Source organism: Pogonomyrmex barbatus, unplaced genomic scaffold, assembly GCF_055798465.1.
Source record: "Pogonomyrmex barbatus isolate J1 unplaced genomic scaffold, ASM5579846v1 scaffold6, whole genome shotgun sequence".
NCBI classification, from domain to species: domain Eukaryota; kingdom Metazoa; phylum Arthropoda; class Insecta; order Hymenoptera; family Formicidae; genus Pogonomyrmex; species Pogonomyrmex barbatus.
The window spans coordinates 6,704,144-6,719,949 of NW_028297160.1; the positions used below are offsets into that span (position 1 = coordinate 6,704,144).

Below are 15,806 nucleotides of genomic sequence, written 5' to 3' on the forward strand. Positions count from 1 at the left end.
AAGGTACTTTCTTACGTTTATATTCATACTCTTGACATGGGAGGATCTGTAGACGCGAGAGATATTTGCACCTTAATGCACCTTCGGATAAATTGGTTTCAAGTAAGGCAGATTCTCTGGATCAATAGTCAGTTTTGTAATATTCCTTTTTTCTATTATTCTCCATTCTCTCTATTATTTGCCTGCAATTACCTTAATTTCTATTTATAATTGAGATATATTTGAAATATTTAACTACCACAGATATGATGTATAATGTTTTTAATGATAATATTTATTTGTTAAGTCATTAGAATCTACCGCTTTTATATAATACGAAAAGTTCATATTTACTCTGCAAATATTCAGATGGTGATCTGAATTAAAATGAAAAGGCGAGGAATAAAGTAAAAGGCAACTTTGTTTTCAATTAATATACAAATTCGATCGTAATAAAACTTTCAGCATGGCGGGATTTCTATTTTGAACGTAGAGTAGCTAAGAGATTGTAATAAATATGAAAATCAGTTTTCTAATATTTCATTTTTCTCTTTCTTTTTCTCTTCTGACGCGTAATAAAAAGATTTTTTTGCCTCGTCAAAAAATCTTTTGTCGCTTTGATAAACTCTCGTTTAGTGTTTCACACTGAATCTTATAACGTATCGCATGGCAAACATTAAGAATAAACAAACCAAACGGACCGAAATATTTCATCGATTTTCCGACGCTAAGGTTCTTTGTGCAATAAAATGCACTCGAAGGTCCGTTGTGCAAATACCGTTTGCAGCTTCGGAATCGGCGTATCATTTTAACGGTATCATTTGATCGTCCATCACTCGTGAATCCAGCCCGTATCCGTCGCGAAACAAATTTATCACACATGAAACATTGTTTTCGAAGTATCAAATGAAGTTTAAGGAGATCAAAGAAAAAATGCATATATCCCTGACAAAATTACGCGACACAATCGCCGTGGCTCGGTTTGCTATGCGCAATTTGTCTGTCGACCATTAACCCCCGCTCTCTCGTACCCTTCCCTCCCTTCCCTCTCCGTCAAAGCCATTTTTTTTTCTTGTATAATTTCTCTCGGACGAAGCGCGCTCTCTGAGAGCTTTCGCGATCATGCCCCGCGGTCGGCGTGAAAAACCGGGCGAATTTCCACGACGAAAAGGGTTCCATTAATATCTATTAGCGAGCCGTGCTCGACATCAGCCGGATTTATACATCCCCCATCGTTCCCCTCGTCATCCTCTCTGACTTCAAATTTCTCTTCGAATCTTCTATTCGCCGGCGTATCGCCGAAGAAAAAAAAAAAGATACGAGAAAAGAGGAAAATATTCAGGAATATTTCGAAATATGAAACATCATTTGTTTTCATTAATTAACGTCAACGTTAGTGTCAGATACCGAAACTGATACGTTTTCCGTTTTATCAATATTCTAACAACAGCGTGATCCCTCGTGTTCGCCATCAGTTTTCACTTTCGTGTAAATATCTTACGAGAAAGAAGAACAGAATTTTATTTCCTTACAGCGTTTTTCGGTTTCTATTTGAACTTTAGTCGATTATTTGAAATTCTACATAGTTATATTTGGAAATAATGTAATGATATTTCATCAAAGGTTTTTAAATTGAAGAACGTTTTGAATTAAAAATGATGAAAAATAAATTTGTTTATAGTTGTGAGTTTATTTTGAATTTTATAGAAGTTATTTTGAATTTTATAGAAGATATTCTATATAATTTTTTTTTATAAATACATTATATATACATTTTTATAAATACATTATATATAGATTTTTATAAATACATTATATAATATTATATACAATTTGATTTGCGAAATGAATTCCAGTGTCGAAATTATTAAGGAATGAACTTGCAGCTCGTACACAGATTTTTAACTTGTTCAATTTTTTTTATCTGACATGTTTTACACGGCGCCTAAATATGGAGAATATTAAGTATTTTTGTTGTTGTGTCTTATTTATCGGTTGAAAAAGAATTGTTTTCGTCGCTTTATTTTTCAATCTTCTTATCAAAGCGGTTATGCTTCCAATTTTCCGGGCGCTTTCATGCACTTTAAACGATGCGTTTAATTCATCGAATAAACGCCTTCGTGTTTTTTCTCCTGCATGGCCAGGCGCTCGTAATTTACCCGAAAAAGCGGTCCTACGAATCACCCCTATTGAGACCAAAAAGCAGCGGTGAAGCGTATTCGAATTCAAAGGGCTCGTAATTAGTCGAGACGAGCATAACAATTGTCATTTAACTCTTCCCCATTTCGAAACGGGCTGGTCCTAAATTTCCTTTTATCCGAAAAGTCTGATGAAGAAAATAAACATTGGCATAATAAATAAAAGCTTGAAAAATAATTGCACGCTATAATGATCAATACATACATACATACATACATACATACATACATACATGCATATATATATATATATATATATATATATATATATATATATATATAGTATATCGAAAGTAATATTAATATTTTACATTAGTTGTTTTTTAGTAATATACTTTTTCCAATTGATCATTTTACATAACACATTATCACGTAGTAATATAACAACTGAATATATTGACACTGATATAAATTTCAACGCACGTATGTAGGCAACAAGTAAACGGGTTTGATAATTTTCTTGCACAACATTTGTTGTCATAAATCATATTAACCTAGAAATTTGTCGGGAAAATGTGAAAACATTTATTGAGTTGTAAAGTTATAATAGCGCCATATCGAAATATTTCACAAAATAGTAAAGTTTCGAATGAGTTTCCACTCAGTTATTCGACTGATCGAAAGAATACAAATATTGTACTCGATCAACATCGTAACACGTGCGTAATATGTTTGCAATTAATTTTACAATTCATTTTATAGTGAATACCACGTGCGTTGAAATATTCATCTCATTAGCTGAGAGTTCTACCAATCGTGAGAGTGACTTGACTTTCTCGTAGATTGACAGAGAGAGAGAAGTTGACAGAGAAATTACTGCAGAGCCTTTAATTGTGACTAATGTGTTCTTAATTACCTGTTTTACATTTTGCACGCGTTAGCGTGCAACTTTTTTTCTTTGTTAGCTAAAATTAATTTGGAATTAGCATACCAGGATTCAGCAACGTTCACGTACTTAATAACAGCCACAGGGGCAAAAATACTCGTATATGATTGCTATTGTAACACATGATACTTGTGTGTATACGACTTAATTATGCAAAACATTATGTCCGACCTATATCTTATAATAACCTTCTTTTTATAAAAATTTTTAAACGATATATAATTTATATAAAGATAATTTTGCAATAGATATCTAATTTTGAGATGACAAGTAGCAGTTATATAAAACTGAAACATCTGCATTCATATTATTTCATAATCTATTTTTCTAAAAAAGGTGTTAAATTAGTTACCAATTCTTAATTCTTAAATTAAAATATTTTTTGTCTGAATTTTTTAATAACCCTATCTATCCGATCGAAAATTCATCAAAATTTTTAATACGGAAATTATAATAATGTTTATAATTATAAATTATTTATTTAAATTTTTATAATATCCTTATCTATCCGTATTAGCTATTATTTCCTAATTAACGTTTTATAATTAATATTTTAAATAGATTTATCATATAATTATAAAAAGTTTCAAGTTATAACATTTCCCTATTTGTGTACCTCAATTCTTTTAGTATTCATACCCACCCGAATTTTTGTAGTGGTATCTATTCGCATCCGCAAATTTTAACAGTACTTCTATCTACCCGTGCATTTTCTTATAATCCTCCTATCTAATCGAATCCCTATTTTGTGCTGGCTAATCCAGCGAGGTTTCTAACCGGCGATCATTGAATGAGAAACGCGCGCGCGTATCCGAAAAAGGAACTTAACTAACAGATTTCAAAAACGTATGGCATTTTATCATTTTATCATTTCCTCCCATACAATTGCACATATGTTTAAATATTTTTATAAATCATTGTTGATAAAACATTTTTATTCATTTTAATGAGTATATTGACTGACTGATCTTTTAGTTGATTTTTCAGGCCAGATTGGACCTACCTTTGATTGCTCCTGGCCACATATAGCCAGAAATGATAGGAAGGAAGTATATTCCTTCAATTACTGGCTAATTATTAATGTCGACAGATATTTTATTCGATTTTTACATGTGTACATAGACTATAAAGTCGTATCGCTCGCGAGATTCATTCAAACATTAATAAGATATAAAATTTATAATAATGATTATTAAAAAGTTAATTTAATAATAATGTCGCATTTTCTCGCAAATATGAATGATTAATCTTTGAATCAAAATAAATGAATTTGATTATATATTATGAATAGAATTTAAAGAAATTGAATAAGTTAAAAACATTATATAAAAATAGAAAAATGAAAATACAAACGAGAAAATACAACAATTGTAATTTATATAATATACACTTAAACAGATATAAATAATATACACTTAATCGAAAAAAAATCTGAGGCCCATTATTCGCGTGTGATCAAAACCATTAAATCTCATCATTAAGTGAGAACGACATAAAAGAATGAATGACGTGAGATTCGAGCGAGATAATAAATTTCTCGCATAATCAATCGCATACCAATATTATACAATATATAATTTTATAAATTATACCAATACAAAATCTAAATATCAGATGTTGTATATGCATCTACATAATACAATAATATGAGCAAAAATAAATTTATTAAACAATATAAATAAGAAAATCAAAAAGTGATATGTTAACAATACTTACTGCAAGTTTATTATTAAGTCAGAATTTAAATTAAAAGTAAACTTTCAAAAATTTCAATATAAAATGAATGTATTTTAAATTAAAGTAAATTATTTACTTTATATTTGATTGTATTCCGCGATGAAACATTTATTAAATCTCACGTCATATTAAATTGTTTTAACTTATGTAAAGCCAAGTTATTATAGATGGATAGATGATACATAATTAGGATCAAATCGGCACAATTATATAATTTTACTGTTATTAATTGTTTACTTATTATTGTTTGTGATATATGCTACTAAAAAATCTTTATAAATTATATATATATATATATATATATATATATATATATATGTGTGTGTGTGGGGGGGGGGAGTGTATATTTCTTTTGCACCGATTTAGATATTTAATCCTGGTAAAATATAGGAAGAGGAAAGACAAGTGAATAAAGAAAATACATAATATATTCATTTATATTCTTATTATATATAAATATAAAATATAAATATCATTTCGTAATCTCTATTTCTGCTTTTATATTGAGAAATACATGTTATAAAAATGTCTAAATGAACTTATCTTTTTAACAAATATTAATTACTTAATTGGATTTCTTTTATGCGGTTTCCTGCTATTTTTATTTAAGTTAAATATTTAACTACTTAAGAAACTCGAAACTTTAATGAATTTAATAAATTTCATATATTAATTTCCAACAAAATATTTAATTAAATTTTATTATTAAATTTTAAATTCTAAATTATCTACTGTTACTTTATATATTACATACGTACATATTTAATTTCTTAAGATAATTAAATTATTTTACTTATACTTTTTCGCGATTGTTTGATAACATTTAAGCAAATTAATACGTCTCGCAATTAAAATGCGAAAGACATAAAATAAACATTGATACAATGAACTCTTTCATGAGCTCTATATGTCTGCACAGATGCATTACAATATAATAAATCAATAAATGATGTCATACCAGGATTAAATATATATCCCAAACTGTTTAAATCTATCCATTTTAGGGCGACAAATCTGTGAAGATATATTCAACTTATACTTTTATAATAAATACATAAAAATAATTTAACATAAGTTTCACAGATTTGTTACCCAAATATAAAAAATTTATCACTTACCAATCCGAAGCGCAACAACGGAGTTAATCTGCAACGTAGCTACGATGATTCTGTAACACACAAATAGAACATGCAAATTATAACGAGATAAAATTTAAATTATAATTCGGGAAAGAAAAACAATTTAAAATTTGATATGAATTTATTTTCTAAAGATCTATTAGATTCTTTTTAATTATATAATTATTTTAATATATATCTTTAATTGAAATTTAAGGATCCAAATAACTGAGAACAATTAATTTAATATTGACAAGAAAAATATACTTACCGCAAGGTTGCTCCATTGATGCCCGATGCCTCTCCTAAGCCTCTTCCTCCTCTCAAGGTGTCGGATCGTCGGATGTCCTCGCAGCACAGGACACTCGCGAAAAACACTCGCGAATTATTATAATCGCGCGCGGACTAACTTTAAATAAAAGTCTTTCGCGCGGCACTCCACGTTTAGCTGCCCGTGAAAATATCAAGTTCCGTCGGTTCAGTCAGCACCCGAGTCGGTGAGCTTTTCGGGACACACGATAACTCCTCAAGCAAAGGCTAGGACCGAAACGGAAGAAGACGAATCGACTGACTTGAATCCGATGTCTCTTGTTTCTTAGAAATCACGTCTAAAATTGACTCAACCATTACATAGCCAACGGTTCAGGTCGAATCACCAGGGCGGATACCATACACGTGATATCAAAAGTCACCCGGGCTATCGAGAAGACTGGTAGATGTGACGAGAGAGAAGGTACCCACTGCCGATGCCTAACAATTTAGACAATCGGACAACTGGGATCCAGCCTCTCGGCACACGCAATAACCGCCCGAACTAAGCTCTGATCAAGTCAGATTAAACGCGATTTGTTTAGGAAGGAGAAGGATAAGGTATTAAGGAAGGGAAAATAAAGGTCGTTGGCGATTAAATAATCGCACGCGCCACATAGGAGCCCTTTCACGACTCGTGGCAATGCTGTGTCAAAAATGAAAAATAGTCTGAGCGCCAGACTAATACGCGCTTTTAAATAATCGCGTAAATCAGTGCGTGAAACGCACGCGCCACATAGGAGCCCTTTCACGACTCGTGGCAATGCTGTGTTGAAAATAAGAAATCAAGAGAAACGACGGAAACAAGTCAGCCGATTGAAATCCTGCCGATTGGGACCGAACCACTTGTCGAAGACAGAGCGTGTTCTCAATCAACCGTTTAATGCAGTTTGCAACTGTGCGAAACACAACACATCAAGCGGTAGCGAGTGCGTGTAACATTCACAGCCGGCATCACCAGTGCCGCGGCGCACGTGGCGTGAGGACGTAGCCGACTACGCCTCAATGAGATCCCGTGCTCCCTGCACCCCTTGACAGTGCGACTCCCGGCACGAACTATGATATCTTTCGAACGAGCCCTCGCAAGACGAGTCTTTTAGTCCAATCACTTACGGCACTCCCGAAGCAAACGCGCGACGCGACGAACTGGCTGCAGTTCGTTCATTCACGATTAAATCGGCGGCGGAATGTCGGTTCAAAACCGACAATTAATGCGTTTCACGCATTAATTAATTTTGCCACATAAGAGCCATTTCACAACTCGTGGCTATGCTGTGTTAATACATTATTAATAACAGTAATATTACCCAATGGAAATATTAATGTTACTAATAACGGTGCAACGGGTACTGTTAGCTTCTTCGTCTTTGGGATTCCGTTGGGTTCTCCAACGGAATCTCTCGGAATACTAAGCCCCTCTGCCACGTCAAGGCCGTACCCATTAGAGGGGGGTTAAAATTTATAAAAGGTCATTTCAGAGAAATTAAATTGCGCGAAATATATACATACTTGTTAAAAAGTTGTGACTTCGATACGTTTACGAATTATTAATCATCCCGATTAATAATAAACAATTATTACGCATTCGTAAGATAGAGCAATATTTGATATCATTCAGTATCGAAGAAATGTAAAGAAATGCGGAGCAGTATGTTTTGCTATCTACCAGTACGAATACCAGTGATTGAATGACCGTGCGTGGAGCGCTCGTAAACACGTGACGCGCTACTTGTAAACACGTGTACTACTCGCGACGCGCAGGTAACTCAAGGCTATAGTAACAATAATCTGGCTACGACGAAATAATCTTTAACAATATTACAAATCAAATTTAATTTCCGTGAAGCTTTATAACATCTTTCGATGATGGAACGTTAAATAATGTAATTGTTTTATCTTCTTAATCTTCTGTTATCGTATTCCATTTGGGCGCTCATGCGTTGTATTATTATTCTATTTTCCTTTGACGTACTAATGAGTAAAAATAAAATGATGTTTATAGCGTATGAGCATCGTAAAACGTATTTTTAATTTAAGACTCGTTACAATTTATTTGAAATCGATATATCTTATAGTAAACCATTGTTAGAAAAAAACTACCTATATGTATTACAAAATACAAAGTACATTTAAATCGGTGAGAATTTCAAAGCGAAACGAATTCCAAAAGAATTCATGCTCGATGTTAAAGATATTCATTAAAAAAAGCCACGAATACGCAGTCCTTCCGCCGTTAAGACAATACGCGTATCATTTGCAAAAATGATTATAATATTATCATTATGCTTTATAAAAGCGTTGATTAATGAATATGAGTAAATTCCGCTACCCGGAATATTCAATGAAACAAGTCGTCTTTTAATTACATATAAATCCGAATAATACTAATAATTGCGCGAGCTAACAACGTTTATTGCATCATGTATCGTAAAATGGATGAATTGACATTCTAGATTTTGTCATCTAGAACTTGTTACGATTTTTCAAAAAGGAAATGCGAAGATACGCGGAGCGACTCATAACACTACCTTCCCGTACGAGAGTTGAATGACTGAATGATAGCGCGCTGTGCGCGCGTACACGACATCCGTTGATTATCAACAAAGTACCAAGGTCGCGTGCCATTCTCGCTAGCTGAAATATAAACGTTTCAATACGTGTAATAAAATTAAATATTATAAGGTGATATCTTTCTGTTAGGCCTTGCGCAATGGAGGAAATATTAGGAACATGAATAAATATTAAATTTTGGAAATGAAAATTCGAAATAACATTTGTTAAGTTAACCAGGTTTTTAGTGGCGAGATTATATAATATACAATGTAAATATTTTATATAAAAATATATTAAAAAATAAATGGCGCGCGCGAAATACGCGTTTTATAATGTTCTAATAATATTTAAAAAGAAGATTACGATTTTATTAAAACAAAAATATCTTTATGCTTTTATATTAAAACCAATTTTTATTTTTAAACTCTATTATTAAAACTCTATATATATCTCTATATATATCTACGTAATATATCTCTCTATATACTCTATATATCTATATATATCTAATATATCTCTTTTTACTTTAATAAAAATTTTGTTGTTTTATTGAAATAAGAATTGTAATTACAATGTATATTAATATTGTATTTTCTTAGCATCTCGAGAAAGGATTAGGTATTTTGGATGAAAATAGCGCACAAAGCCCATGTTTTCATTAAGACATCATAACTTGTGCTATCAAAATCTTTGATGCCGCAGGCAAATACATTTCTGAATTTCTTCGCGCGGGATCTTCTCGACGTGATGCTTTCGCGGTTCCCAATTCTGTGAGTTTGCCTATCATCCGGTTGCATCTCTTAAACTTATTTAAGTTCCGCCCATATTTTATCCCGGAGCGGACGATACTTCGAAGAATACGACGAACCACTCTCGCGGTAAAATCTTACCGGCTATCCCGTGGACCATCCACGAAAACTTATCTTCGAAAGCGTCCAAGCGCTCTCGATTCTGGGAACGATTGCGGGAAACGATAAGAAGAACAGCGTGAAATAAAAGAGAAATTTTGTGTTTCGTCAAATCCCGCTGTTAGGATCGATCTCCGAATAATCCCGCTCGAGCGTAATTTCGTATACGACGCGAATCCGATTTAATATCGAACGTTGGCTTACAAGTGCGAAATATATAATCGGATATCATCTCCATAGTTATTACGATCTATTAATACACTCTTCTCTCTACTATGATTCTTTTTCATATAGAGATTAGGATTATTTTGTTCCATCTTCTTGATTTTAATACAATTTTAATTTGCTCGAAGTTATGTTCATCACGCGAAGAATATACCGGCGCTTTCTAAAAATATTTGAATATCACAAATTCTCTCATTTATTCTACATTAGACTTAATAAAAATAGAAAAAAAATCTTAATAGAAATAAAAAAAGAGAAATAGAAATAAAAAAATTTGAAATTAGAAAGATTTTAAGAAAGATAATAAATAATAATTTTTTTAACAACTTCAAGGAATTATTTTTACTTAAATTATTTAATTATTAATGTATAGTTACTATAGAAAAACGAAAAAAATAAAATAGATAAAATTTTTTCAAAGTGTTAAAAGTGTAGGTGAATTTATAGCTTGCATCTTGAAATTTTCGGAATACAACTCTGCAATGCAAGATTACAGCAAAAATAGATGATTCTGTGATAAAAATTTAGACGAATAAACGATCATGTGACTTATGTTCTTATTTTGCAAAGGGAGAAGACGATATTGTTTTCCACGGAGCTACGGATGCAAGTCGGGTTACACGTACGCGTCGCCCAATCGTACTTCCGCTTTATATCGAGTGCTATTTTGGATGATTTATCGACGAGACGCTTTCGTCGCTAGCTCGATATCGGTTCTTCCTCCCTTTTTTTATGTCCTCCCTACCGAATGCATCGAGAGCGATGCTCTCGATCACCGGCAGCGTTTATCCTCGCTGCACAGCCTTTGCCCCCCCCCACACACACACACACACACACACACACACACACACACACACGCTTCTCCCTTCTTCCTCTTTCTGTTTGCTTTTCTCTCACTCGCTTCTATATCATCACGCCGAGTGACAAGCCCTTGTCACTTCCTCCCTTCGACTAGGACCAGTCGACTGCACATTTCGACATTCGGTCAGTTTTAAAAAGAGAGAAGAAAGGGAAAAAGTGAGAGGAAGATAATAAGAGCGAGAAAATACAAGGGAACGACAAATTCGCGAAGGGAGAAAACGACATAAAGCCATATGATCGATAAACGACCTCTTTCGTTTGTTTGTTTTGCAGATTCCACCTTGCCAGTGAGCTTTTGTCTGGTGATCGAGAAAGGACTGTCTGTGGTGAGTGAATTTTTCTTCCAAATATTTTGGTATACATATGTATAAGGGTTGTGCGAGCGGAAAGTGAGCAAATCCAATATCCGGGTAATCGACTGAACGATAGTATCGCGCGATACCGCAGCTCGTTCGACAAGGGAGGCGTTACATTGTAATTTATTGCCCCTAATAGCGTCGACGCTTTTACATTGTATCGATTGGAAATAAAAAAAAAATCGGCGATGTTACATCAGTAGCAACAGCTTTGTGAAATTTCGCGTGCGATTAATTTGTTTATTCTTTACACAATAGTCGGCGAAATATAAACTGTAATCATTCGCAGATTTTTATTAATTTATACCGGTATTATATTCAAATCTATGCGAATACGTAAACGTATATTTCAAAGAGTATTTATAGATGGATATAAACAGAAAATGATATTAACAATGAAATGTTTTTAACTAGGAGGAAATATTGTTCGTTCCTATTATACTTTTTGTTAATAAATTTTATACGTTTTAATTATACTCAACGACCGTAAAAAAATTTATAGTATTTTCAGGAGATACGATTGTTTATTTTTTTTTATTTGGCACAGACTTATAAAGTCAGAGCGAAGACTTGGGTAATAAACAAGCAATTGCACTCTGTTGAAGTCGTTCGCGTTCTTCGGAAATAAACGCGTTCAAGTTTTGTTATATGAAATCCTAGATGATCAAGAGCGAGGGAGAGAATTCTTGCCTTGAAGGAAAGTTATCCACGCCTGTGCGCTTTCGTTTCTTGCAGCACCCGCGGCGAGCATCGAGGAACAATCAGAAATAAAGGGAAAGACAAAGTCAAAGAGAAATAAACACGAGGAACCGAGAGACACATTGCACACTTTTCACCTCCACTGACTATTTTTTTTCTTTTTTTTTTTTTTTATAGAACGAAGAACTAAATAATAATGATATGGGGAACTCGCGACAGGTAACTTTCTACAACTTCCGAGGAAAAGTACTGCAACACTATCAGGGGAGACATTTATTGCATTTTACCCTTTCTCGAGCTCTCGCTCGGTTCTTTATATCGATGAACTGTCGGGTCCACCTCTGTGAAATATCCTGAAATGTTGCTGTCCGCGATAGGAAGAGTACATTTTCAAAAAAAGACTTCATTTCACGAATGTATTTTAATCTTACCAAACGGTAAAGAGAATACGCTTTTATATTTTACATGTGTGTATGTATTTGTTTTAGCCATATATTTTATTACACTATATTCAAACTGTACTTTTCAGTTTGGACATTCTTTTACGAACTTTTTTTGTATAATTCTATAATTTATTATTAATAAATCGTGTCAATAAAAATACGATATAAAAATAATTTATTCGAGTTATAAAATTATATAAAATATTACTTATTTTTCTGTTAAAGATAGAAAGAATCTTAAAACGGTACTTTTTCGCAATAACTACGTCATCAAGCATCTCAATGACGTTTTTACTATCTCTTTGAACAACTATTAATATCTACTAAGAATACTATTAAAGTCAGTGTAGTGCGGATCATTGATCGTAGGTTTGACCAAAGTTTACGGGCACATCAATTGATTTGCCGATCCAGATTTGACCAGCAGATAAATGCAGTGATAATTTTTTAGATGCCGACCGTAAAAATCGACAGTGTCATATATAGTGCTTTATCTGCGTCGATGACTCGGTTTTAACATTATATCTCTCGCACTGTTTCCTTATCGCCGTCGTCGTAAAGGTGATCGTTGGTCGACAGAACGCGCTCGATCATCGTCGCAGCGTGAAGTCGTCAATTCCAGTCATTGTGCGAATTAACGTCGGACCTTCCATTGTGCAATCATTACGTAATCCTTTACGTGTTCGCCAATTACCTTTGTGCCATATGTTCAAACTGTAATGTAAATGTTCCACTAATTACATTGCATCGCCAACGGCAATTCCGCGGCGATTGAGCGTGAATCGAAAAGTTTCCGCGGATTAAAGTACACGAATGGAGGAATACATTTCGATTGTTCCGCATGAAAGTCAGTAAAATTATAATGTCAGAAATGACAAGCTAGAAATAATTCAAGTTAGAAATAATTAATTTTATTAAAAATGTATGAGTATCGTATTTCATATCAGTATTTCCATTTCGCGTGTGTAGTACGATGATATTTAGATGTCTTCGTGCATACGCAATTATTTAACGTGATGTATAATCAGTTCGATATAATTTTCAATGTCTGTCGAACTCGATTTGCCGATCTCCTTTTCTGAAATGAAATCCCGCCAATGACATACAAACGCTGCCTCGACGGCGCACGCAATAATTACCACTCACTGATTAATCGCTGGCCGCTAATCGACTAATAATTCGGCTAATGACGAACGCATAATTACAACGTTGTATGAATAATTCTCGCCAGAGCGAGTCGCGCAGAATCCCGTATGAATAATATGTAGCAAATTAATACTCAGAACTAACATATCGCGCGCGGATAAGTTATGCTCCCGTTTTCGCATATGTTTCGCGAGCATTTACGTGATCGTGCTTATTCAGGTGAAATTGTCGGGTTTTATTATGTGACCCGCTCGTACAATTCATATCATTTAATAATTTAAACGTTAGACTATCTGATGGTACAGAAAACTTATCAGCCACGTTTCATTTGCGACATTACATTTTTTAACCGTCATGTCAACCGATATGTAGCGCGCTCGTAGAGAAGATGCGATGATGACTTTCATAAAAAATGTATCCATTTTCGGAGCACAGAATTCTGACTTTTTTAACATTCATGATTTGCACTTAATTTTATGTAAATAAATATTCATTTTTCTGTGAAGAAAAAAACCTTTTTATCAATTTAACAGTCACAGAATACGATAACATTAGTGTTTTAGAAATAATTTTAATAATTTATATATTTCTTCACAATCAATTGGATTACATTTTAAATCTTAGCAATATTTTTAAATTTTTTTATATTTTATTAATTCTATTTGAATGATATACGTTGACAAATTCTTATTATTAATTAAAAAATTCCAACAATGCGATATTAAATTTGCTTTGAGTATGTGTTGTATTTTTGTGCAGGAATGTCGGAATCGTATCATATAAATTTTTAAGCATCAATACGTTCCGTATCAAATTTATTATATTCTTTTGTGCGGCATAATTGGCTCAAGCGTTCCATAAATATTTGATCCGACAGAAAACGTGTTTTCTGTTTTCCATGCTTGCATTCGGATGCTAGGTGATCTCTGAATCGCAAGTGGAGTTTAATTTTCAACCGCGTTTACTCGTTACATATTTTTCGAGTTTTATTATTCTGGATACATGTGTTTGTAGTTGAGTGTTTTGTTTTCTATCATTTTTAATTATTAAATTTTAGAATTTTAAGCTAGTTTTAAATAATTTAAAAGACTACAATTTATATATTATAACTGATTTGAATATTATAAATTGTACATTTTTTTAACCCTTCCTTTTCCCAAGAGGCTCATTAATTACTACATTCGACAGACAACATGCTTCCGACGAAGGAATTTCTTCTTAACGATCTTCTGGGGATCTTTCCTGCATTCTTCAACGACTTGAGTTCCGAGCGAACTGTAAAACTGCATTCTTTATGAAATGTACCCTTAGTCTTTAAGGGTAATTACTTCAGATACAAAACTTCACGAAGTGCGAGAGTGTAAAGCGAGGAGTTTTTGCAGCTGGAGCAACGGTGCGCGATGCGGAAGCGAAATATTTTCCGGACGGGCGAAATGTTTCTCACCGCGAGCGTCGGCGTTTGTTTCCGTGCCATAATAACTTGCCGGTGATAAATCACGCTTATGCGATACTTTGTCAAACGCGTCCGACAGCGCGTTTAAATAATTAACCTTTTGTCCCGGATGGGTGTGTAATTTTTTATTGAATCCTATAACAGCGGCCAACTGCGCTATCGCGCGAATGAAATACCGTGATTCAATATTGTGAGCGTTGTGACAACGACCGTGATTTATATCCTCTTTTATAACGCACTTTGTTCTGATAATTAATCTCGTAGTAATCTCGTGTTTTGCATATTCACACTAATTTCATTCAGAGACTCTCGCTCTTTATGATTCTATCCTTTACTGAGGTAGTGAGGTACCTTTTTAAATGCTGTGTACGTTTTGATTGGATTCGAAGGTAATCTTCAATGAAAATAAATCTCTGCTAAAAATAAATATCTCCTAATGACATTTCACTGGAAATTTTGTTTTATTTTTGATTATTTTAATTTTTTACAAAATTGAGAATTTACTTAGATTTTTTTGAATATAATATTATGAAAATCTATTAGTAATAACATGTGGAAATATTTAAATTTCATTAATTTATCGTCTGTCGTATCGTAATAGGATATGCGAGTTTAAATAAATCATTGTCATTATTACATTGTTTAAGTTTCTATAAAATTCATCGTAGAAACAGATTATATATCTCGCTTCTGATATATCACGTAGACCAACATATCAATGATTTACACGTATCAGAATCCTGTACATTTCCAACCGAGCACGTTGAAAGTTCAAACAGAGAAAAATGATTGTTTGGTTAGCGAAATACAAAATTATTGATATTTTACCGCAAAGTTCACTTAACCATAATAATTTTCCGCTATCTTTGCGTGTTTGGTAACATTTACATTTTTTTGCATCGTATTGTTATTTGTATAGATACGTAAATAAATAG

General features: G+C 33.1%; 1 protein-coding gene across 1 annotated transcript in view; it reads left to right on the forward strand.

Annotated features, from left to right (window-relative positions):
• The window catches only part of mdy (diacylglycerol O-acyltransferase), a 95,439-nt gene that overhangs the window by 29,863 nt on the left and 49,770 nt on the right, over positions 1-15,806 (forward strand). Inside the window, exon 4 of the mRNA XM_011632441.3 lies at positions 11,048-11,100. Within this exon, the coding sequence (XP_011630743.1) occupies positions 11,048-11,100 (53 nt within the window). The remainder of the gene's footprint in view (positions 1-11,047; positions 11,101-15,806) is intronic.